This window comes from Neoarius graeffei, chromosome 21 (genome assembly GCF_027579695.1).
Source record: "Neoarius graeffei isolate fNeoGra1 chromosome 21, fNeoGra1.pri, whole genome shotgun sequence".
Taxonomy (NCBI): domain Eukaryota; kingdom Metazoa; phylum Chordata; class Actinopteri; order Siluriformes; family Ariidae; genus Neoarius; species Neoarius graeffei.
This window is the reverse complement of record NC_083589.1, coordinates 48,282,255-48,308,362: the sequence shown is the minus strand read 5'-3', so window position 1 is coordinate 48,308,362 and position 26,108 is coordinate 48,282,255. Positions and strand designations below refer to the sequence as shown.

At 43.0% G+C, this 26,108-nt stretch overlaps 1 protein-coding gene across 4 annotated transcripts in view; it reads right to left on the bottom strand.

The window, feature by feature from the left end:
* The window catches only part of arhgef39 (Rho guanine nucleotide exchange factor (GEF) 39), a 129,778-nt gene that overhangs the window by 88,855 nt on the left and 14,815 nt on the right, over positions 1–26,108 (bottom strand). For all 4 annotated transcript variants that reach the window (XM_060903286.1, XM_060903285.1, XM_060903288.1 and 1 more), the window contains 2 exons: positions 12,100–12,292; positions 10,149–10,243 (listed from right to left, as the gene is read on the bottom strand). In XM_060903286.1, coding sequence (XP_060759269.1) covers positions 10,149–10,243; positions 12,100–12,249 — 245 coding nt within the window. In that variant the 5' untranslated portion in view covers positions 12,250–12,292. The remainder of the gene's footprint in view (positions 1–10,148; positions 10,244–12,099; positions 12,293–26,108) is intronic.

Here is a 26,108-nt window from a genome sequence, read left to right as displayed (position 1 = left end):
CTGTGGCTTGTTGTCACCGACAACGCCAACAGATACTGGCAAGAGTGTATAGATGAGGCGAGGCGCATAAGGCTTCAGAAATTCTCGTAATTCGTAATTCTTCTTCTTCCGGGTTTGCGGTGTTTACAGATCCCAGCGTGTTCACGGGGCGTGTGTGGGCATGTGAGGACACTCCTCCTCACCAATCAGTGCACAGGGGAGTGTCTGCTCACGCCCCCAGCCCCACTCGGCTCGGTTTGGCTCGCTTCAGCCCCACTCCAAAACCGTGCGAGTTTTGGGGGCTGAGCAGGGCTGAAGCGAGCTGAGTCGTGCTGTTCTTAGATAGTCGAAACGCGAGCCGTGTCGGGCTGAAGTGAGCTGAAAAAGGGTAGTGGAAAAGGGCCACTAGATACAAAATGGCGGCCGTCAAATGAAAGAGTAAGAAACAAAGTAGGTTGACAAGATGATCATGAAATATCGGTGAATTTGATCAGTAAAAGCATGCCCATGATCTTTCCACCATGCTCACCTGTGATGATAACGTCCGGGTTTTTACTCAAATTGCTGATCGTGCTAAAAATAAATAAATAAAAATTCCATCTCAGGTAACGAGCTGCATCATCAGACAAGATCAAAGGGCGAGGTCGGGTCTTCCAGTTGATTAATTAACCAATAATAACTGTTGTACCTGAAACTCACCTATGTAAGCTTGTGCGTGTGTGTGGGGGGGGGGTTTATGGGTAAATCTGTCGATAATTGTAGCCGCTGCTCTATTTACATTTGTTCTTTATGAAAACCCTGAACTGCAAGTTGTGAAAATGTTTAAGTGCCATGTCGTTATTCCAAATTGCACTCACTGTTCTGATGCAAATTAGCTTGAAATAAGTTATGATGTGTGACATTTAAAATAATATTCAGTAAGTCTAAACAGATTGCGTGGTGTGAAATATCAAGTTGAAGTAATGAGAAATCATGACACCTTGATAAAAGTCAAAATGATGACAGATTAAGTAAATAACGACAGCACAACCTTCAGTTAGACTGATATTTGAATTGTAGATATTGCACTATGATGATTAGCTTAATAAATGTAACCTTTAAAAACAATTATCAATATTAGGACAGTTCTTGGTTGTTCATTTATGTACAATTAATATTTTTACAGAGTGACCACATCGGATATGAATTAAACACTGGTGTAGTGGTGAATCTCATGAACGTCAGCTAACTGGCCAACAAAATGCATCAAGTCCCAAGATCCCATTATAATCTTTAACTGTTTGACATTTTCAGGAGAAAATCCTCTTTACTCATTTAAAAATTCTACTAAAATGACGGCGAGTAAATTAGCTGAATAAGAATAGGTTCATCGTGGTTTAACTATGAAGAAATATCATGCTTATAAATTTAGCAATTAGTAGCATTAAAGCTAGACAGCCATTCGATTTCATAAAAATTGGTGAGACTGAGTTCCCTCCGAAATTTGGTCACTGTGATATACATTTATTTCTGCAATATCTCAAAATATCAGGCCATTCTGTGGCTGGAAAGTTATTCAATTTGAGGGGATTCCTGACGGCTGTTCCACAATTGAGTGTACCATTTGTGTTACAGCTTGTTAATAAAATAACACCTTGTGTATGGAGTCTTCAGACACAATTTCCAACATCAAGCTCACTGAAATAAAAACGCACTAAAAAAAAAAAATTATGCAAATCGAGTAATTCGTTGCAAAGTTATGGTGTTTCCAATGCTCTAAATGGGCTCATTTTAACTGTTATGAAGTGTTCAATTAAAAATTGCCTCACATTTAATAGTGTATAAATGTGAGAATTCTCCTATTTGTTGAAATAAAGATGATTTTAGAATAATCTGTGGCATGTTCTTGTTATTTCAGGTGCTGTTGAACTTGAATGAAGTCAAAAAAGCTGTTTCTTATCTTGCATTCCATTATTTTGCTTTCGTTACGAATTTCCCATCTTCAATGATGCATTGTAGAAATTGCTCCTTGATGTGTTCAATATAAATGTGTTATGAGGTTGCTGTGATGAAACAAAGAATATGACCTGATTAACCTGGAATCAAAAGGATTACTGGCCGCCGATTATTTGAAATCAGTGGATTTTATTTTGAAAAAGCAAATGGAGGAGACTTTCCGGAAAATTATGTAGTGTCCGTACCCCCATCCATCTCTGACAAAGGAAGCGGGGGATTCAGACACTTATTATTAAATGATGGTGGCTTGTCCATGTACCATTTATCACTGAATAACTTGCCTTGCTTACAAACAGGATTCTGTTAATCACAAGATTAATGTCAATATGTAGTGTCCGTACCCCTATCTGACGTTTACTGAAGCAACTGGGTCAATTTAGCATCAATATGAATGCTAATTTCATGGTGGATTTTGAAACATATTACATCATATTTTGTCATAAATTTAGGTAAAATTATCAAATTTATAGATTAGGATTTTAGTGAGGGCGGCACGGTGGTGTAGTGGTTAGCGCTACCGCCTCACAGCAAGAAGGTCCGGGTTCGAGCCCCGGGGCCGACGAGGGCCTTTCTGTGAGGAGTTTGCATGTTCTCCCCGTGTCCGCGTGGGTTTCCTCCGGGTGCTCCGGTTTCCCCCACAGTCCAAAGACATGCAGGTTAGGCTAACTGGTGACTCTAAATTGACCGTAGGTGTGAATGTGAGTGTGAATGGTTGTCTGTGTCTATGTGTCAGCCCTGTGATGACCTGGCGACTTGTCCAGGGTGTACCCCGCCTTTCGCCCGTAGTCAGCTGGGATAGGCTCCAGCTTGCCTGCGACCCTGTAGGACAGGATAAAGCGGCTAGAGATAATGAGATGAGAATGAGATGAGGATTTTAGTGGAATTAGTCTTTTCTTTTTCAGCGCCCAGAAAATTGTAGTCATCATGGATCATCATTACACAAACGGATTAAATTTGACTTTAATATAATGTAATAAGTGATATTATTAATACTCCCCTAAATTCAAAAAATTAACAATAGCTGGCCCATTACAAAACATCACTTAAAATCTTCTGCTGATGGGGGTACGGACACCACACAATTCATATCAGTTCCCGATATATGTATGTAATTTTTAGCCTCAGATGGGTCTAAAGAACAGAACATTTCAATTCCCCCTGACTATACCATTCACTTCATGGTCAGCAGTTGGTAGTTGATCGTAATGAACAACTGTTGCTCATTACAATACATAACTGTAGTGTCCGTACCCCCATCCATCACACTCTGCAATGCTTGGCATTGCGAAGCACACCAGCGAGTTTGTGCGAAAATAATTTTACACTGAATAGCTCGGATATATACCAATAAAGTAATTGTATTGGCTTGATGATAAAAAAATAGGTCATTTTTTGGTCTGTGTGACTGCATGAAGGTACACTCAATAGTGGAACAGCCATGAGCAAATAACGTGCATGAAATCGATCGCTTCGTGCAGTCAGGCAGACAGAGGAAGTACATGTGCGCATGCGCAGGTTTACCTACTACTACTTCTTTTGGGTTTTACAGCAGCTGGCATCCACAGTGTTGCATTACCGCCATCTACAGGTTTACCTTTGACCGTGTACTGACAGTTCCATCATTCTGTCGCGAAACGAACAGCTGATCACACCGAGGTGCTCGCTGAGCGCCGATATTTATCAGTTTTGGTCCTTGTTTCCTTCGCAACATAACTCCTTTTCTTCTCGTTTTCCGTTACTGTAGTCGGCCTTTCATGTTTCATTCGCGTCCTCCATTTTTCTCTCCTGTTTCAAATTCGTATCTCACAATGCCTTGTGCGAACAGGGAAAGCCCATCACGTGATGCATGACGTAGTATCTTGAATTGGGTCATGGTGAAGCAGGAAAAAAAATAGCGGAGAATTTAGGGCCATGTGGCCCCAAATTCATTAACTCATCTAATCTCATCTCATTATCTCTAGCCGCTTTATCCTTCTACAGGGTCGCTGGCAAGCTGGAGCCTATCCCAGCTGACTACGGGCGAAAGGCGGGGTACACCCTGGACAAGTCGCCAGGTCATCACAGGGCTGACACATAGACACAGACAACCATTCACACTCGCATTCACACCTACGGTCAATTTAGAGTCACCAGTTAACCTAACCTGCATGTCTTTGGACTGTGGGGGAAACCGGAGCACCCGGAGGAAACCCACGCGGACACGGGGAGAACATGCAAACTCCGCACAGAAAGGCCCTCGACGGCCACAGGGCTCGACCCCGGACCTTCTTGCTGTGAGGCGACAGCGCTAACCACTACACCACCGTGCCGCCCAATTCATTAACTGTTCTATTAAAAAAATAATAATAAACTAAAAATTGGAAGTCTGTGATTTGAATTTAGTCGCTTTCAGTCCACGAAACGAAAAATAACCGGGTGTCGGGGAAAATTATTTTTATGACCTATACTTGAAAAGTCTGAAAGGCAGTCTACCTTTAATGAATAGATGATGAAGCAAGAATTTATTAAAATCACCATCATCTGACGAACAAGAGAAATGCATGAACAAGTTCAAAACCTTGAAAACATCTCATAAGGGAGACTTCTAGCTGTCGAGAGCAAGTCTGGGACTTTTTGCGACTAAACATGGCCTAAACCTGGCTACTTTCACAGGAAGAGAGTTTGACTGACAGATGGCTGACCACAGACCTTTTCCCAGGGGCCACTGACAAATATGCAAGGATATCATTTTACCTCACAACTGCTTCATTAGATGCTGTGAGCTACCAACATTTTTTTTTTAAAGCAAACAGACAAGAGTGCTCCGAGAGCACAATATCCCCCAGCACAATATATTGCAAACGAAATTGCAATACACGTATTACTGTCCTATAACAAAGCCTTCTGCCAAGTTTTGTGAAATTCCTCCAAAAACTGTGAGAGGAGTTGATTTCAGAAGGTGAGTACACTTCCTGGGACGGACATCGCCATGACGTAATCCCCCTTCGGGCCTTTCGGCCAGTGGGGGATTAAAAAAAAGGAAGTGGAAGAGTGCTGTTTTCAGGTATCTCCCATTACAATGGGGCAAGGACTCGAAACATGGCTCATAAATGCCATGGAGGCTGGAGGAGGCTTGGCTTGGCGGGTCACTGCCTTAGGCACAACAAGCTCCCCGCAAGTCAACTCATTCTGTGGGAGCCCACGCATGGATTGCGGCGTCCTGGTTGTCCAGAGACTACACTAGTCGATACACTCACGAGGGACGTTGGGGCAGCCAACAATGCCGAGCTCACCGCCTGCATGTCTGACCGCAGAGACTGGTCTTCGAGGCGTGCAGCTTGGTTGAGGCCACCTTAAGTAAGTAAGTAAATGCCATGGTTGGACCACAGACGTTGCCACATCTGTTACTTGCATTAAAAAGCTTGTTTTCCTGGAAACCGGTGCACAGGAATGCAGGAAACCAATCAACCAGACTGTAGCCTTAAGATTCTGAAGCTTCTGGCCAGAAAAGCGCACAGAAACTCTCAGGCCCTCTGTGAGCCATGAGAACAGTGTCTGAGGTGGTGTTTACATTAGACCGTATCCGTATCGTTGTCGTTGCGGATGCACTGTCCGTGCACATTAAAACGCCGGGAAACGACTCCACAGGCGGAACAGTTTGAATCCGCCAGGGCCCACGTATTCAACCCAGTACGTATCTGATCCGGTGCTGTGTAAACATTGAGGAACGAGGATACGCAGTGCTGAGCTCTAGCTGACGTCGTCATTGGACGACGTCACTGTGACATCCACCTTCCTGATTCGCTGGCGTTGGTCATGCCACGTTGGTCATGTGACGCGACTGCTGAAAAACGGCGCGAACTTCACTTCCTGCTATTTGTCCCGAATCACTGCTCGCGCGCTCTGTGAGCTGCGCAGGGCCGGAGTGCGCACCCTCCAGAGGGCACTCGCTGTTCAGGGCGGAGTGATTTGGAGCGCAGGATGCCTGCGGAGCCGAGCGTATCCGTGTATTGGCGTTGCTGTGTGCACGCGAATCGTGTATTGGTGTTGCTGTTTGCACACTAATCGTTTTAAAAACGTTAATCTGATGATCCGCTGATACGGTCTAATGTAAACACCACCTGAAGCTGAGACCATTTACACTGAAGCACTTTCACCTTCTGCTATAGTTTATGATTTGTTACAACAAGATGTTTGTTTAGCTGACAGGTCAGTGCTTAGAATGATATGCAGACATGATTACTGCTAATAACAAGTCATTACATTAAAGTGGACTCCATGCATTGACTTAATTTGTTCCTTCAAGACTCACCATCTGTTCCAAGATTGAGTTTAATCAAACCCTGGCAGACCTAATCTAACGCGCTACATGATCACCAAGCCTTAGGTGTTGAACTCGAAGGTTTTTGAATCGTAGGTGGTTGATCACGTTCATGATATTCAAAGAGAAAATCAGTGGTGTAACTTCAGTATAAAAACATTTCAAGCCATACTTAAATTTTTGCTGCAATTTACAAAAAAAAAAGGCACGGTTTTTCCTACATCAAAAGGTTAATTCACACCTAAAACCATGGCCTGATAAGTGCTGATAAGATTAGTCAACCCCTACTGTCTGTTCGGGGATGTAAATTGAGAGGCTGGCATTACAGCTCAAGCAGGCGTTCAATAACTGATTCTAATGATGATATATGGTAACCGAGTACCAATTTATCCAATACATCAGCCTCTGTAACTCAGCCCTCCATCTTCATTCAGCCGCCGCAGCTCGTCAGTCTGGCAATGATGGGAGCCTCAGGGACTCATAGGGATTCATTATTCATACCGCAAATATGATTCTCAATCAACACGGCAGAGGATGAGTCCCTTTCACTGCTGTCACTGTTTCATCTTGCTGGTTGTCTCAAAGGCTAAATGTGTGTACAGCCGGTGTGGAGCCCAACACCATCCAATCATGTTAGAACCCAAAAGATCCCGTCAGACATGCATTTGTATTGATAAGATCATCAAATAAGGCAAATGCCAGTCCAGCTCCAGGTAGGAGTAATCCCCCTCCAGTTCAGCCCTACAGATCCAAAATCTAAACACAAAACAAGCTGGAGGCTTTTTTTCCCCCCTGTTGTTATTGGACATAGAGGGAGGAATTTGGCTGCTTGTGCGTTTTCATGTGCACTAAACCTGCACCACATCAAAAAATAATTTCACAGTTCTTTACAAGAGCTCCTTAGTCCACACAGAGAAATCCAGTGTTCATGAGAACGACCTCTTGACACTTGTTTAGTTAATTTGGTAGTTTGTTCTACCCACCCTGGAAGATCAATGCTCAGACTGGACTTCAAGCTAGCTTTTTTTTTTCTTCCTCCCATTGTTTTATTTCATCTCCATCCTTTCATTTCTCCCTGGCCTGGCTTTTCATTCGGGCCGGCTGTCATGAAGCGAGGTTCCCTCAAGCAGAGAATCCGAAAGGCCCGCGTACAAGTCACAAATAGACTTCATAAATGAGTACTGAGAGATCTGGCCCCCATTAAAAACAGCAGGCCTCGTAGCAAACAAGCTGCTTTCTGAATTTCAAGCTGCTACAGGAGTGTTTAAAAAAAAAAAAAAACACAACACACACACACAGGCTGGTAAAGAGAGTTGGAACGTTCCCTGAAAAACGCATGTGCTTCTATTCAAAGCATCAACATTTATTAAAACATGCTGTAATCACTGTGTGCTGCTTGGACGACGTAAGTGCCAGTGATTATGAGGAAGAATGGGAGTGATAGTGAGCGTGAGAGTAGAGGAGTGCAGTTAGGAGAAAGTGCAGCTGTAAGCCGAAACACAGGAGCTGCATTGATTCCTGATCCCACTTTACACAATACAGAGATAAGACCGAGTTTCCAAACTTCATTTCACTGTCAGACCTCAATTAATACTCGCAACCTTCTCATTCTCTTTAAAGGAACAGTCCACCGTACTTCCATAATGAAATATGCTCTTATCTGAATTGAGACGAGCTGCTCCGTACCTCTCCGAACTTTGCGCGACCTCCCAGTCAGTCAGACGCAGTCAGACGCGCCGTCACTCCTGTTAGCTAGGCTCAGCATGGCCAACGGTATTTTTTGGGGCTGTAGTTAGATGCGACCAAACTTTTCCGCGTTTTTCCTGTTTACATAGATTTATATGACCAGTGATATGAAACAAGTTCAGTTACACAAATTGAAACGTAGCGATTTTCTATGCTATGGAAAGTCCGCACTATAATGACAGGCGTACTAACACCTTCTGCACGCTTCGACAGCGCATTGATACGGAGCTCAGATATCAATGCGCTGTCGAAGCGCGCAGAAGGTGTTAGTACACCTGTCATTATAGTGCGGACTTTCCATAGCATAGAAAATCGCTACGTTTCAATTTGTGTAACTGAACTTGTTTCATATCACTGGTCATATAAACCTATGTAAACAGGAAAAACGCGGAAGAGTTTGGTCGCATCTAACTACAGCCCCAAAAAATACCACTGGCCATACTGAGCCTAGCTACATTGCTAACAGGAGTGACAGCGCGTCTGACTGCGTCTGACTGACTGGGAGGTCGCGCAAAGCTCGGAGAGGTACGGAGCAGCTCGTCTCAATTCAGATAAGAGCATATTTCATTATGGAAGTACGGTGGACTGTTCCTTTAAGGACACGCGCACACTATCTGTCTCTCGCTCCGTCTCATGCTCTCACTGTGTCTCTCTCTATCTGCAAGTCTCTCCCTGTCTGTCACTTCGTCTTCTCTTGCTTTCACTATCTGTCCTCCACTTTGCTACATGATCCATTTCTCTTGCTCGCACTCTCTCTGTCCCATGACCTGTCTCTCTCTCGGTCTTGATCCCCTCTTTTGCCATCTTGCTCTCAATTTCTTTTCCCCTTCATCTACCTGTCTGTCTGTCTGTCTCTTGCTCGCTCTCTCCCCCTCTGTCTTTCAGTATCCGTCTCTCGCTTTGTTGCATGCTCCATTTCTCTCCCCCTTTCAGTTTCTTTACCTTTCTCCCTTCGTCTGCCTGCCTACTCATGTCTCTTCTCTACTCTGTCTCCCATTCATATTTCTCCCTGTCTGTCTCCCTGCAACAGTCTCTGTCCCTCATTCTACGTCTCTTTCTTTCTGGCTTTTTTCGGTCTATCCATCTTGACCCCCTCATTTGCTGTCACGCTCTCAGTTTATCTTTTTTCCTTTCGTCCGCCTGCCTCTTGCTCTCTCTCTCTCCCCAGTCTGTCTCACGCTCTCAGTATCTGTCCTTCACTTTGTTGCATGCTCCATTTCTCTCTCTAGGGGTGTTCACACGGCAAGTTTTACTCCGGTGTAGCACCGGGGCTGCCCCGGTAGAGCGTTCACACGGTACAAAGTTATACCGGTGTAGCCCCTGAAAGCTGCTTAAACCGGTGCAAATCTAACCCTGCTCGAGAGGTGGTTTAAGAAATTTACTCCGGAGTAAATGCTAGTTTGCGGGGCAGCACCGATATAAAATGGGACGTCTGAACGCTACAGGGGTAGACTCGCTACGCGTGAGGAGAGTTGATTACATACGGGCATTGCATAATTTGCATCCTGGTATTTTGCGCTTCCAAAATAGCGAATATCAACAACAACAGAACTGCGTGTCTTCCAGTGTTGCCAGATTGGGCGGTTTTAAGTGCATTTTGGCGAATTTGAACATATTTTGGGCTGGAAAACGTTGACAGTATCTGGCAACACTGGTGTCTTCATCCACGTTGTTTTCCCGGCGCTTGGTGATGCCATGACAACCGGGAAAAGGAAGTACATTTTCACGCATGCGCATATTTCATTTCCGCATTATTACTATCGTATAGCACGGTCGCAAAAAATGCCGCGTGAACGCAAGTGGGGCTGCACCGGTGCTAACACGCTTCTCTCTAGTAAGCAGGTTTGTGACGTGTGAACGCTCCACAAAATTTACACCGGTGTAAGATATATCGCAACAAAATACATCGGTGCAGCATCGATGCAAATACGTGCCGTGTGAACACCCCTTTTCTCTCTACCTTCCTCTGCCTGCCTGACTCTCCACCCATGTCTCTTTGTATATCTCTTTCCTACTCTCTCCCATTCATATTTCTCCCCATCTCTCTTCAACGGTCTCTCTCTCTCTCTCCCCCCATCGCCCTCTCCCACAGCAGCAATATGCAGTTAATTATTGAAAGGATACTTACTGGTTTACTAAATGAATTGATTTAATTGAACTGAAGATGCTCTCTCTAATGTCCTGCCTCAGGGTTCCTTTGGCCTTCAGAATCTCCACAAAGTACTAGAGAAGAGACGAGAAAGAAGAGAAAATTAAATCGTTCCGATGCCACTCGTTCATAACTCTTCATCTTGTGTCACCTTACACCCAGCACACCCTTGAGACACAGAGGAAAGCATTTCGCATCAATGGCACCTCAATTATTTTTAAAAGGTTAGGCGCATAACTAATTCAACACGACCCAAGGACAGGGGAAAACCTGAAGGAGAATATATAGATCCTCATAAAAATGTGCGTGGGGTTTAATAATCAGCCACTTACCTAACATAACATGCTGCAAAACAAGAGGAATAATGCTGTACACCGTGTTCACTTTCCAGGTTCAAATATTAATCGTTTTGACGCATGCAAAAAAAAACAAATGACAAATACAGAAAGAGCTGCAGTGCTCTCGGGTCATTTAGGAATAAAATGAGCTGTGAACTGAATGTGCTCAAGGCCGAGTTAGAAACCACAGAAGGAAAAATTGTGTGAGAAAGGGTCAAGAATCACTCGAGAGTAAAATAGAAACTTTAGGAGCACTACTTTCAGGTGGAGACACGAGTGTAACTCGGAGATATCTGGTAATAACTTGTATTTTCATGCAACTTTTACATTTCAACACAAATCACTAAATTCTTAAAGCTCATTTTAGACCACGTCTCTCTTGTGGGTGGCACGGTGGTGTAGTGGTTAGCGCTGTCGCCTCATAGCAAGAAGGTGTGGGCCTTTCTGTGCGGAGTTTGCACGTTCTCCCCGTGTCCGCGTGGGTTTCCACTGGGTGCTCCGGTTTCCCCCACAGTCCAAAGACATGCAGGTTAGGTTAACTGGTGACTCTAAGGTGGTGTTTACATTAGACCGTATCCGTCTCGTTGTCGTCGCGTATGCACTGTCCGTTCACATTAAAACGCCGGGAAACGACTCCACAGGCGGAACAACTTGAATCCGCCAGGGCCCACGTATTCAACCCAGTTCGTATCTGATCCGGTGCTGTGTAAACATTGAGATACGAGGAAACGCAGTGCTGAGCTCTAGCTGACGTCGTCACTGGACAACGTCACTGTGACATCCACCTTCCTGATTCGCTGGCGTTGGTCATGCCACGCGACTGCTGAAAAACGGCGCGGACTTCACTTCCTGCTATTGTTTCCGCCTTGTATCACCTTTTTGTTTTTCATTAAAGAGTATAAAAGTATGAATATAATGCTTTGCTTTGTCATTCTTAATGTTGTTCATGGTAAGATGCAAATACTACCCATTGTGTAGTTATGATTGTCTTTAGGCTTGCCATCCTTCCACTTGCAAGTGGTGAGTGACTTGCGCATGCCCGATATGCACTGGGATCACACACACACACAGCGGCTCAGTCCCGAATCACTGCTCGTGCGCTTCACTCACGCGCTCTGTGAGCTGCGCAGGGCCGGAGTGCGCACCCTCCAGAGGGCACTCGCTGTTCAGGGCGGAGTGATTTGGAGCGCAGCCGCTGAGGAGGAAGCGCTGAGCCGCACTGACACATTTCAACTTACGTGCCGTCTAATTAGTCATGTGATTAGCGTATCCGTGTATTGGCGTTGCTGTGTGCACGCGAATTGTTTTAAAAACGTTAATCTGATGAGCCGCTGATACGGTCTAACGTAAACACCGCCTTAATTGACCGTAGGTGTGAATGTGAGTGTGAATGGTTGTCTGTGTCTATGTGTCAGCCCTGTGATGACCTGGCGACTTGTCCAGGATGTACCCCGCCTTTCGCCCATAGTCAGCTGGGATAGGCTCCAGCTTGCCTGCGACCCTGTAGAACAGGATAAAGCGGCTATAGATAATGAGATGGATCTCTCTTGTGTAATTGTGAAAATGAGGTACAGAAGCACTCAAAGTCTCACTGTGGTGATAAGGTTCAGCTTTTCGCAGTATCTCTGTTCGCTCTGGACCAGTTCTCGTCCTGTCCGCTTCCTCTTCCGGTCCCAACGTTCCCGCTGCTCTTGAATGCTGCGCACGCCTGCAGGAACGCATGGGCTTGGAGAAAAACTCATGACTGTCCAGGTGAGGGTGTGATCTCCAAAGCAGGGGGAGCTCCTTTATTCATATTAAAAAGAAAGAAAAAAAGGGGGGGGGGGTGTCAAATTCCTGTAGTACAACTAGAATAACTTACTCTGTGATGTGCCATTACTGGAAAAATAGTTAACTTTATGATGGTAAGGAAAGGAAGGAAGAAAAAAAAAAAACCTTTTCAGTTTGAGATTAAAAGAAAATTGAGAAGACAGACCAGAGTTGCTACTTTAATTTCCTAATATTTACATGTAAATGTGTTAAACAACTTAAAACATCAAACCTTTTGTTTGAACCCATCCATTTTTCAAGTGATCAAAATTACTGGAACAGGCATTTCTTGTTGCACAGGTGTGCCCTGTTAGATTGATTTATTTAAACAAGTGATTGCTCCGGGGCGGCACGGTGGTGTAGTGGTTAGCGCTGTCGCCTCACAGCAAGAAGGTCCGGGTTCGAGCCCCGTGGCCGGCGAGGGCCTTTCTGTGCGGAGTTTGCATGTTCTTCCCGTGTCCGCGTGGGTTTCCTCTGGGTGCTCCGGTTTCCCCCACAGTCCAAAGACATGCAGGTTAGGTTAACTGGTGACTCTAAATTGACCGTAGGTGTGAATGTGAGTGTGAATGGTTGTCTGTGTCTATGTGTCAGCCCTGTGATGACCTGGCGACTTGTCCAGGGTGTACCCCGCCTTTCGCCCGTAGTCAGCTGGGATAGGCTCCAGCTTGCCTGTGACCCTGTAGAACAGGATAAAGCGGCTAGAAATAATGAGATGAGATGAAGTGATCGCTCCAATTGTCTACTTTTGGTTTGAGCCCTGAGTTTCGCCTGCAAAGACTGCATTTGGACTTGTGTTTCCAGCCACTAAATGTGAGGTATTTATGCATGCACACACACTTGTTTAAGCACCTGACCAACCTTGGGTGGGTTTCCCAAAAGCATCGTAGAACAAAGATAATCGTTAAATGGTAGAGCGAGCATTCCAATGAACACTCTCTCTCCTAGTTAAGATGCTCTTAGCGTTAAAGGGCATATCCTGGACCAAATTCTTTTTTTTTTTTTATATATGAAAGTATGTCCCTTTACACACTCATCCAGAAGGGTAATTTTGCACAAGGCCATCTGTCTACAGCAGAAAAAAATAAAATAAAACGCGTCTGGAAAAATCCCAAGGGAGTCTGGAGCCAGATTCGTGACGTTACCTGCGGAAGCGCCAGCAGGCTGCGCGAGCTTTGCACGGTTTCAGTGCGCAGCCTGTGTAGACCAAGTTTAGCAGCTAGCGATTTTGCATTGAAATATAGAATTGTCACCTGAGCACAATGTGGGAAACGATGAGTACTAATCCCATCAAGATTGGTGTTGCTACACCCTCCTACAATACATCTGTTAACCATTTTAATAATTACGTGATAATGTTGAAGAAATTTGCAGAAAACCACCAGGTCGTTTTCTCATAAACAAACCAGCGCTGACGTAGGATTCAGAAGGAGGCGTCCTGCATGCAACGTCACGAAAATCAATGTTTGCCGGGAAATCCAAATGGCAAGCTTTTTCAGAGGCGGACCAATTCGCCTCAAATGGCTTGATTTCAACTGAATTTTTCTGGTATTGCGCAAGGTAAAAAAAATGGCACAAAATGCAAAATGTGACAGATATTTGACCAAAGTTTAATATAAAATAGGAGAATTACATTGATCTTGCTCCTGAATTTACCCGTGATATGCACTTTAAGAGGCTTTTGGGAAACCCACCCCGTTTATTGCTCGTTTTTTTTTTTTTAAACTTGGTATGTTTCTGGTTTCACGAATTTGGATTTTTGCCAAAGAATTGCTGTTTGCTGATCACCTCACTTTGACCAAATTTTTGAATCGTTAGGGCTGGGTGATCGAGCTGAAAGTTTTAAAATCACAATTTAAAAAAAAAAAAAAAAAAGGTCCATTTCAGTTGATACTGATTATTATTAATGACCCATTTTTTTAAAAAAACAATTAACAGAAGAGAAAAAATTGTTTAAATTTAAACATTTTATTTTGACTATAAAAACCTACCCTTTTATCAACAATTTCCTCGTCATCTGCAGTGTTTCCCCCCCACAGACTTTACACGAGCGGGTCTCCCAGGAATATTATTAACAGCCACCCAAAGTATACTGTACATGGTGACCAATTTTAGCAAGTAAGTATGAAGCACGAGAACGTTCTGCGAGTGATAGATAAATAATAATGAACGTAACGTACCATATGGCTAAAGGGAACGGTGTTGTGCTGGAATGACTGGCCAAATAGCTGGCCACATGAACGGACAGCTGTCATGCTGTAGACAAATTTAATCAGCATGCATGTTACATGCTATTCTCAACGTTACCATGACGACATGGAGTGCTCATGTCCAGTCAGTGAATTCAGCTTTGTAAAAGCACTTTTTTTCCCCAGAGCGTATTTAACGGATTAAAAACGACATCAATAGTCCATGTACATTTGATCATTCTATTTTCGTCAATAAATTAATAGGTCATTTTTGGTTTTATTATCAGAAAACGCATGTATTTTTCATATTCATTATGTGCTTTTCTGGTGGTTTGTATTTAAGTGAAACTATCGAACATTCTATCAAACAATTTTCTTCTTGCTCTTAACAAAATGTCTAATCGATGGTACATATCGCTATCATTTTAACACCCTAGATTTGTCTGCTGGGTTTAAACTATTTAATCCCCAATAACATTCGCTTCCAGCCCCTTCCTGACACTGTTGTTGGGTCACGTCAGTAGTACAGCTGAACAATGCTCCTATTAAGTGTTTGACTGTTTGTGTGTCACTTGTAGCACACCCCATTATTAAGGCCAAGTTTACATTAGACCGTATCTGTCTCGTTTTCTTCGCGGATGCACTGTCCGTTTACATTAAAACGCCTGGAAACGCCAGGAAACGGGAATCCGTCAGGGTCCACGTATTCAATCCAGATCGTGTCTGGTCCGGTGCTGTGTAAACATTGAGAATACGCGGATACGCTGTGCTGAGCTCTAGCTGTCATTGGACAACGTCACTGTGACATCCACCTTCCTGATTCGCTGGCGTTGGTCATGTGACGCGACTGCTGAAAAACGGCACGGACTTCCGCCTTGTATCACCTTTCATTAAAGAGTATAAAAGTATGAAAATACTGCAAATACTGATGCAAATACTGCCCATTGTGTAGTTATGATTGTCTTTAGGCTTGCCATCCTTCCACTTGCAAGTGGTAAGTGATATGCGCTGGGATCACACACACAGCGGCTCAGTCCCGAATCACTGCTCGTGCGCTCTGTGAGCTGCGCAGGGCCGGAGTGCGCACCCTCCAGAGGGCACTCGCTGTTCAGGGCGGAGTGATTTGGAGCGCAGGATGCCTGCGGAGCCGAGCGTATCCGTGTATTGGCGTTGCTGTGTGCACGCGAATCGTGTATTGGTGTTGCTGTTTGCACACTAATCGTTTTAAAAACGTTAATCTGATGATCCGCTGATACGGTCTAATGTAAACACCACCTAAGGGATATGAGGCTATAGCTGTGTTCACATATATACCGGTACAATAGTGGTATAACTGTATTGATACAAAGTATACCGGTACAGTTTAGGCCATTATTAAAAAATGTTCTGTTTCCGGTCCACCGGCCGGGTGAGTGCTGTTTGTGCGGTTGAAATTTTTTTTTTAAACACCGGTTTTTCTCCATTTTTTCGGGTTCGTAAATCTAAAATCGAACTTGACATTTACGCATTCCGCGCAGAATATAGAATCGAATCAGCTCTGCGCATGCGCCGTGCAGCACAAAAAAATGGCAGCCACCATGAAGGAAGCAGATCCGGAGTTTTCAAACATTTGCTTAAGTGTGAAATCGCAAAATGGTATTCTAGCGAACAACAAAATAGTAAAGATTCAGAAAAACAAATCATTCACTCATCATTTTAATAGTGTAATTTCATCCGAACTAGGCCTAACGGTCGATTTAGAACTACAAAAAGTCCTTGTGTCGGACATTTTAAGTACCTTTGTAAAAGTCTTGCAAATGTTGCAGTCAGCATTTAAAATGCGAACTTAAAGTTTTTGTACAAGTTTCAGTTGATTAAACTGTCATTTTATTAAATGTGTCTGCTTTTGTAATAAAAAAAGTACTGAAAGAAAAAGCAAACAGCATTGCAATCGCTTATCCATCCATATATATATATATATATATATATATATATATATATATATATATATATATATAAAATAAAAAAAAAATCCCTCCCTACCGAAATTTTTTTTGCTCACCCGGTGGACAGGAAACGGATTTTTTTTTAAGGATGGCCTTAGTGCATCTGTCCACACTAGCGAGAAATGTTTGCGGTTTTCTTTCACGGTAGTTGAAATGCGCGTGCGCGAAATGTTTCCGTGGTTACCGAGTAACTTCCTTCCGAGAATATGGCGGATGAAACAACGTGTGTGTGCTTTTTGTTGTCAGCGTACAGTCTGTATTTCTGGTGGTCATTTATTCAGTCGAATCGTATAAAACGCGCGAGGCAGTTGAGAAAGAAACAAAGAAAACGAATCTCCGTTCTTCACCATTTTATTCAGCGAAGACATCGATTGAGGTGTGTGACTTTGCGCATTATATTTGTATCGATACAGAACCGCTTCATCTGTCCACACTACGCGAAGCTCTACAGTACCGATGCTGTACCGGTACGAAACCCGTACATTTGTGGGTTTCATACCGATACAGTTATACCGCTACAGTACCGGTATAGTTGCTAGTGTGGACAGGTGTTGCGGTACGAAAGTAGTATCGTATCGGTACAAAATCCCTAGTGTGGACAGGGTATTTGATAGGCTGTTAATGAGCCACAGCAGGGGTTTGTTCATTCAACAAAACTTTGCATATTCATTGTGTTTTCCTGGCAGTTTGCATTTCATTGACACTATCGCGCATTCTATCAAACAGTTTTCTTACTGCTATTGAAGTATCTATTGACGGTACATATTGCTATCGTTTTATCACCCAGGCCCAATGTGGAATGTCAGGAAAAAGAAAAACCACTGGTGTACCATCAACCAGACATCAAACAGGTCAGCCAAGGAAAACACCAGCAGTTGATGACAAACATTGTAAGAGCTGTGAAGAAAAACCCAAAAACAGTTTTGGCCCTTTTCCACTACCCTTTTTCAGCTCACTTCAGCCCGACACGGCTCGCGTTTCGACTATCTAAGAACAGCACGACTCAGCTCGCTTCAGCCCTGCTTAGCACCCAAAACTCGCACGGTTTTGGAGTGGGGCTGAAGCGAGCCAAACCGAGCTGAGTGAGGTTGGGGGCGTGAGCAGACACTCCCCTGTGCACTGATTGGTGAGGAGGAGTGTCCTCACATGCCCACACACGCCCCGCGAGCACGCTGGGATCTGTAAACACCGTAAACCCGGAAGAAGGAGAATTACGAGAATTATGAAGCCTTATGCGCCTCGCCTCATCTATACGCTCTTGCCAGTATCTGTTGGCGTTGTCGGTGACAACAAGCCACAGCACCAAGACCAGCAACACTAACGACTCCATGTCCTCCATGTTTATCATTTACTATCCGGGTCATGAGACTACCGCTTAAAAGATCACTGATGTCACTGTTTGCGCCGCCTAACGACATCACCTGACGTCCACCCACTTTCGCTAACTCCACCCAATGTGTCCACCCACTTCCAGCCAGCACGGTTCAGCGCGGTTGTAGTCGAAATGCAACTCCAACAGCCCCGCTCAGCTCGACTCAGCACGGCACGGCTCAGCCCGACTCAGCCGCGTTGGTAGTGGAAAAGCGGCATTAGTGACTTCAACAAATTCCACAGGGCAGGGGCGAAGGTATCGCAACCCATCATTCAAAGACGACAGAGCAGAAATATAGAGGCCATACCACAAAATACAAACCACTCATCAGCTGTAAGAATCAAACGGCCAAATTGAAATTCGCAAAGAAACACAGAGATGAACCACAAAAGTTCTGGGACCAAGATTAACCGTGACCAAAATGATGGAAAAGCCAAAATGTGGCGTAAGAAAGGATCTGATCATGATCTAAAACACATGAGCTCAGTGGAGGTGGTGTCAAGGATTGGGCTTGCATGGCTACCCAGCGGGCTCAGTAACCTTTATTACCTCCGCCAAGGAGATTATGTTTTCGGTAGCGTTGGTTTGTTTGTTTGTTAGCAACATTACGGAAAAAGTAATGAACGGATTGCTCTGAAATTTTTTCCAGAGGTGTGACTGGGCACAAGTAACAATCCATTAAATTTTGGTGGTGATCCGGATCATCTTCTGGATCCCGGATTTTTTTAAAGATTAATTTTTTCCCCGTTGAAATGAATGGGCGTGCGACGCAAAAACCAGATTTTTCCTTCTGTAGGCCAAACCATAAGGTGTCAAGTCATGAAACTTGGTACGCTGATAGAGGAGTGGACCCTGATTGATTTCATCAAGTTTTATGTTGGTACGTCTCACGCTCCAGCGCCACCAACTGATCACAGTCTTACATGCGTTCATGCACGTAACTTTTGATCCGTATGTCCGATTTTCATAAGTCTGGTGCCGTTGGAATCCTTGAAGCTAGACGATTCCAACGCACCCTATGACGTCATTCTCCGCCTACTTAGATTTTCCGCCATTTTGAATTTTTTTCAAGGTGAAGGTAGAGTGACCCTGGCTGCATGTTTTGTCCGATCATCACGAAACTTGCCATACATGATCTCCGGTCCATGCCGAATGAATGATATTGGTTTCGCTCTCATATGTCGAAGCGTTCGCCCATGGCAGCCAATCAAAATTGATGGCAAAGCCACCAAACAGGAAGTGAGCTCATATCACGGAAACGCTTTGACGTATCAAGGCCATATTTAGTGGCATGACTTTGGACACCATCCAAACTACCCTCATCAAATATGGTGTCATTTGGCCACTAGGGGGCATGTTCGCGTGTTGACACAAAACTTGTCGTGTGGTCGCCTCTCTTGCCGGGTCGCCATGGTGGTGCACCTGAGCAAGCACACTTTCGCATTTTCTCCGGAAATGCATTCTAGTTATTATTATTACCTCCGCCAAGGAGGTTATGTTTTCGGTAGCATTGGTTTGTTTGTTTGTCTGTTAGCAACATTACGGAAAAAGTAATGAATGGATTGCTCTGAAATTTTTTCCAGAGGTGTGACTGGGCACAAGTAACAATCCATTAAATTTTGGCGGTGATCCGGATCACCTTCTGGATCCCAGATTTTTTTAAAGGATTCTTGGCGAAGGTCTGCGCTCTCCGAGTGCTTTTCTAGTTAATGATGGAACTCATGATGGTAGCAGCAGAGCAAATTCAGAAGTCTACAGAAACATTCCGTTTGCCAGTTTATAAAGAAGAGGAATGCATCCAATCTAATTGGGAAGAACTTCATCATGCAGCAAGACAATGACCCAGAACACACTGCCAACACAACAAAGGACTTCAATGGGAGGAAAAAAGTGGAAGGTTTGACTGACCGAGTCAATCACCAGACCTTAATGCATGCATTTCACTTCCTGAAGAAGAACTTGAAGGGAGAAACCCCACAAAACAAAACTGAAAACACACCACAAGAGAAGAATGAAACATGTTGGTGATGTCAGTGAATCACAGACTTGATGCCGTTATTACCAGAACGTCAAGGACGTAGGAGCTCATCTGGCCTGCCGTCAAAACAACCATGACGACCAAAACATCAACCAGAACTGAAATGTGACAATGTGAGAGAGGACCAACCTCCACAACAAATTGTTTACAACAGGAAAATCAACAAAGGACTAAATTTTGTTCCCCCAGGGAAGATCGACCCAAAACGCCGATCAGAACTGAATTCGCATGATGAGAGAGGAGATGCGGTTCTATTCAGAAGAAAACAAAGTGCCATTCCACCATTGGATGTATTTTTTGGCATAAAATACAATATATTTTGACAACATATATAAGTGGTATCACTAGATAGAGAAATCTTTTAGCTTCAAAATGATATATCAAACATAATTTTTTGACAACGACAAGTATATTAATTTTGCGACCAAAGTCACCTACCCTTTTAATTTCCGCGCGTGATGTCATCGGCAGGTTCCCCTTCTTGTGTACCACGTGACGTGTGACGTGGCACATATTATCAGCAATGGCGGATAGAACGCGATAAAAATAATACCAATAAATCTAGCTAATACCAATAAATCTAGCTAACTGAAAGATTAACTCCAAATTTTTCGCAATTTTTTTGGCCCCCATATACGAGGAGAAATGACTCTCTCACTTTGGGGGTTTCCTGGTCTAAAAATAGACCGACACGTGGTACACAAGAAGGGGAACCTGCCGATGACATCACGTTTCACTACCGCGCGGAAATTAAAAGGGTAGGTGACTTTGGTCGCAAAATTAATATACTTGTCGTTGTCAAAAAATTATGTTTGATATATCATTTTGAAGCTAAAAGATTTCTCTGTCTAGTCATGTTGTCATAAAATATATTGTATTTTATGCCAAAGAATACATCCAATGGTGGAATGGCACTTTAAGTTGACCTAATTACTAACTTGTTAGCAAAAAATTGACAATACAATGACCAAGTGTTGTGCAGAAGGTCTAGTTCTTTCAAATAAAACCATCAGAACTGAAAACCATTGAGAACCGAGGAAGGAGACACGATTAAACTGAAAATAAACAAAGTTGTAAACAAATTGTTTACAACAGGAAAACCAACAAACAAACGACCAAGTTTGGTTCCTCAAGGGAAGATCTACCCAAAATGATCGATCAGAACTGGAATCGGATGAGAAATGAATGAGGAGATACAATTCTAATGAGTGGCCTGGAAAATGTGTCAATTTGGCCTAATTACGAATTCGTTAGCAAAAAATTTGACAAAACAATGACCAAGTTTTGTGTGGCGTGATGAGCTCTTTCAAACAAAACAATCGGAACGGAAAACTGTGGAGAATTGATAGAGGAGATACGATTTAACTGAATTGTTGGTGACGGACGCCATGCCATGGCATGGCAACAGCTCATTGGCCTTATGGCCAGATGCGCTAACAAGCAAGGGATATGCAACCAAAATTCAGTGTTATTTACTGTACCAATACTTTTGCTGACTTAAAAATTGGGTTGTCTGCCACAAAAGTTGCCATGCTCCAAGTGATTTAACATATCTAGATGTAAATATCAGGAAATGAAAGCTGTAATTCTGATCTATTGTCTCACTGATCTCAATCCCAAATGTCTTCAGTGTATGGCAAAAACAAAAAGACCTGACCTTGGTGATCCGATACTTTCGGTGGGGACTGTATATCACTATACATGTAGAGTATTGTAGAAATGTCATTATCGTGATATGACAGACGCATCATATCACCCAACCCTAATCCTATGTACATTAAAATATTACCAACTAGACTACCCGACTGAACTCCTGATACACCATATGTAGGCCAGCCACCCTGTCTGAACCTCCAATTAAAGGAAAGCAGTTACACGTAACTGACACACACTTCCCATCACTACGGCACATTCTTGATCTATGACCTAGCCCGCTCTCTGCTAAACACAGTTTCTTTCTCTCTCTCTCCCTCTCGGTCCCCCAGCTCTAGGGTGTCCTCCCTGCACTGCCTCATTAGTGTCAGCTCTAATGGAGCATCAGGGCAGGAAAGAGGGACAACACCAGCACTTTAACAGCAATTAACCCTTGTGCTGTCCCCAGGGAAGCTGGCGTCAGCCGTTCTCTAACATGGTAAACAAGCCACCTCCATCGGTGCAAACCAAAGCAGGAGGAGGCTCACTCTCTTCTCCTAAGAGTCACGTACGATGGCTGCCAGCAGAGGACTCATTAACACCTCGGACCAGTAGCTTGACTGCTAGCAAAGGTGGCTTATAAAGGTGCCATAACAATGTACTGTTTGTCCACTTTTGCGCGCCCGTGCTTGCATAAGCAGTGTCAGTCACCGAGCCTCAGCTCAGCGCGCATCTGGCAGCCAAACAGCCCAAATAAGCAAGTTAAAAAGTCAGAAGTGATAAGTACACCATGTAGCCCTGGTTATATCTACAATAAGCAAAGCCAAGATGTTTTACTCTAAATTGCATCACTTCTCTTGCACAATCATCCAATTTTGAAGGGGGTATAGCAGCAGTTTTGGCCAAGTGAAGCCAATTAAAGGGCAACTGATGAGGGCTGGGGGGAAAATGGTGCACAGTAAGCAAATCAAAAGCATTCAAAAGGTACATAGGCGTACACTCAACTGGCTCAAGCTCCAAATGATGACTTTCTGATGCTGTAATTAGGATTTATGGGCTTTCTATTACCACTTGACCTCAAATTGCTTGGCAAAAACAAGGTAGCATTATTAAGCATTTTTCTCGACTTTATTCCTCATTTCAAGCTTGAAACCATATTCTCTTGGTAAGTCGTTTTACTTTTCCAGAAATAAAATGCGTGAAATAAGCAAAATACACCAATTAAGGCTGGACAGTGGAGTCAGATATCAGCAACGTCTATTATGCAATGAATCTGCAGTATTCCCTCACAGACAATGGCAGCTTGTTTTGGAAACGAATCGAGAGGCGTAATTTTAAACATATTGATAAATGGGCCAATAATGGCAATTATTTATCTTACCAACAGAAAACTAACCAAAAAAAAAAAAATCAACTGTGAATCTAGTGATCAGCGTACTGTAGGCTACACATAAGTTAGCAAAAGAAGCAGACAGCTTTAAAAAATTCTCATAAACTGATCACATATGAGAACGGAGAAATAAAACAAGATGAAAGTAGGCATATCAGGTGAAAATTCAAATTCAATCGAAATTGCTTGAAACTGCTCTTATCAGGGATCCCAGCAGTAACTGAAAAAAATAGAGGAATGTAAGAAACTATCAGCAGGGGTCAAGGGGGCTGCAAGCCCCCTGAAGCTGTTGAGATTTTAACATTTAAAGATGCTATAGAACACATTTTTTACATAGATTTAACATAGAAAAGCAACAGAATTTAACAATCATGTGTATCTATTTGATGCCATATTTTGTAATCAATGACATAAGTGGCAAAAAAAAAATTGTTATTTATAAAAATTAGATGAAAATGTAGCTTTGACGAATATACTTCTTCTAACCCGGACACCGTTCTGCTATCTCTTTTATGGACGATATCTTTTTTCCACGACATATTCAGGGCTGTGAAATTGTAAATAAGAAATCCGAGGAAAAGGGGGGGGTCTGGGGGGCCCCCCAGCATAAGCCGGGGGTCTGGGGCCCACAGGGCCCCAGACACCAAGCCATTTTAGGTGTTATATGGTGTATTCTGAGCATTTCCTGCAAGTAAAAAATTGATCTCAACAAGTAAATATTTGACTAGTCTTGGTCTTCATTTTGCCATATAAAATACCTATCAACAGTTTTCTCTTTTAAAATGAAAGATCCATGTAAAATACCTTGAAATATCTAATAAGTGCCTATGTATTTTATCTCTTAATCAAAATAAAAGTAAAAAAAAAATGTGTAAATAACAATTTAAAGCAATGTTAATAAAAGGAAACTTTGATAGGCCTTTCAAAATGACTTTGTGAAAAATCATGCTCAATATTTAAGTGAGAGATACCTGTTGTCTTCCAAATTACACTTAATTCTTGTATTATGTCCTGGCTTTTTCTAAGAATCTGTCACAATGTCTCTTGTCTACAGAGCAAAAGTTTTAAAAAACTAATGTTTCTTATCTAATATATTATTTACATCTTTTCTTTTACTTCTGGCTCCTTCTATTCCTCTTTGCATCACTCCCAGCTATTTCTTTCAATTCATCTTTCAGTAAGGCTATTAGTTATTAGTTCTATAGTATTTGCATTCCTCTATTAAAGCTATTTACAAAATGTTCATAGTCTGTCAAACAGCTTCTAATGAAAGTCTTTTAATTTTCTTTTCTTTAACACCATCTCTTTCAGTTTTGCAAACTTGTTCTTTTTCATCTTTTCCTTCAGTCTGTCTGTGTGTTCTTTTCTAGCCCTCTTTGCATCTCTCTCAAACACCTCCTTAGCTTTCCTTTTGGATGGCATCTTAACTATGTCTGATCTTGCACCCTGTAAGTACAAAATTCACGTACGCGGTGCCAGGTCACACAATAGCTAATTTTAGCTCTGTCATGCACTCCTGAGCAGTGCTGCCAGATACTGCTGACGTTTTCCAGCCCAAAATATGTTCAAAACCCACCAAAATGCACTTGAAACCGCCCAATCAGGCAACACTGCTCCTGAGTCGCAGTCAAGACGAGTTCCACGCTCAGCTGGCATAAAATTCCGTGAGTCCGGCTGCATTGAGCCGCAGGTCTCGTGCAAGGCAATTAAAACCAACTAGACCCCCCCCCCAATGATTTTTAATGCAAAAATAGACATTTTGTGAAGATTATATTTTTCGCGACAGAATCCGCGGAAATTTCACAGCCCTGCATATTGAATTAAGTTCAACGCATTAGAAACAAAAGCACGAACGGAGTTAAAACACATTTTCTAGCAAATGGGTGCAGCCATATTGTTTTCTCGTTCTATCGCGTACAGTCTCGCGGTATTTACATCAATTTAAATTCCGAGTGTTCCCGAATGTCAACGAGAACAAACGAAGCTGACAAAAACATCGCTAAACAAGCAAACCAAATCAGAACGTATTCTGCTGGTCATTTTACTTAAACAAACATATTTTTAATGGATATACAAGAAATTAAAAAAAAAAAAAAAAAAAAAAAACACCACCACTTTGGCTAGAAAAATAGCGGAATTCCGCTAAATAGCGGACGTCTGGGATCCCTGCCTTATTGAATTCAGGATTGAATGCAGAACATGCTTCACAGAATTCTCTCATCTCATTATCTGTAGCCGCTTTATCCTGTTCTACAGGGTCGCAGGCAAGCTGGAGCCTATCCCAGCTGACTACGGGCGAAAGGCGGGGTACACCCTGGACAAGTCACCAGGTCATCACAGGGCTGACACATAGACACAGACAACCATTCACACTCACATTCACACCTACGGTCAATTTAGAGTCACCAGTTAACCTAACCTGCATGTCTTTGGACTGTGGGGGAAACCGGAGCACCCGGAGGAAACCCACGCGGACACGGGGAGAACATGCAAACTCCACACAGAAAGGCCCTCGTCGGCCACGGGGCTCGGGCTTCTTGCTCTTCACAGAATTAGAATATGTTTATCCGTTCTTCAGATATTACAAATCAAATATTTAAAAAAAAAGGCTCAAATGTTTAGAAACCTGCCATAATATTCTGTAAGAGGATCACATGGTCCAAAATGGGCCTCATTAACCAATGAGATCAAATGTTTTTTCTTAACTCCCCCCCCCCCAAGATATTTATTTGGAAATTAGCAGGCAAATAGATGGTTGTATACTAAATACAAAGTTTGAAAAATTATTAAAAACTAATACAAATTAGTATTTAATTAGTATTAATTATACCAATTAGGTTAAAACATTAAATCAGTACACTTAATAAAAAAAAGTAATAAAAGATTGTTTCTAATACACTCTTTTTTGCTCTGTAAGGTTTTGTATTTCTCAAAAGTAGGATCTATGTGTGTGTATATAAAAGAAGAGTTGTTTTACAATCAGGGTACAAAGTTTGTGTCACAGGGGTCCAAAATTCAAATTGACTCAAACTGGTTCTTGTACCGGCGGCACGGTGGTGTAGTGGTTAGCGCTGTCGCCTCACAGCAAGAAGGTCCGGGTTCGAGCCCCGTGGCCGACAAGGGCCTTTCTGTGTGGAGTTTGCATGTTCTCCCCGTGTCCGCGTGGGTTTCCTCCGGGTGCTCCGGTTT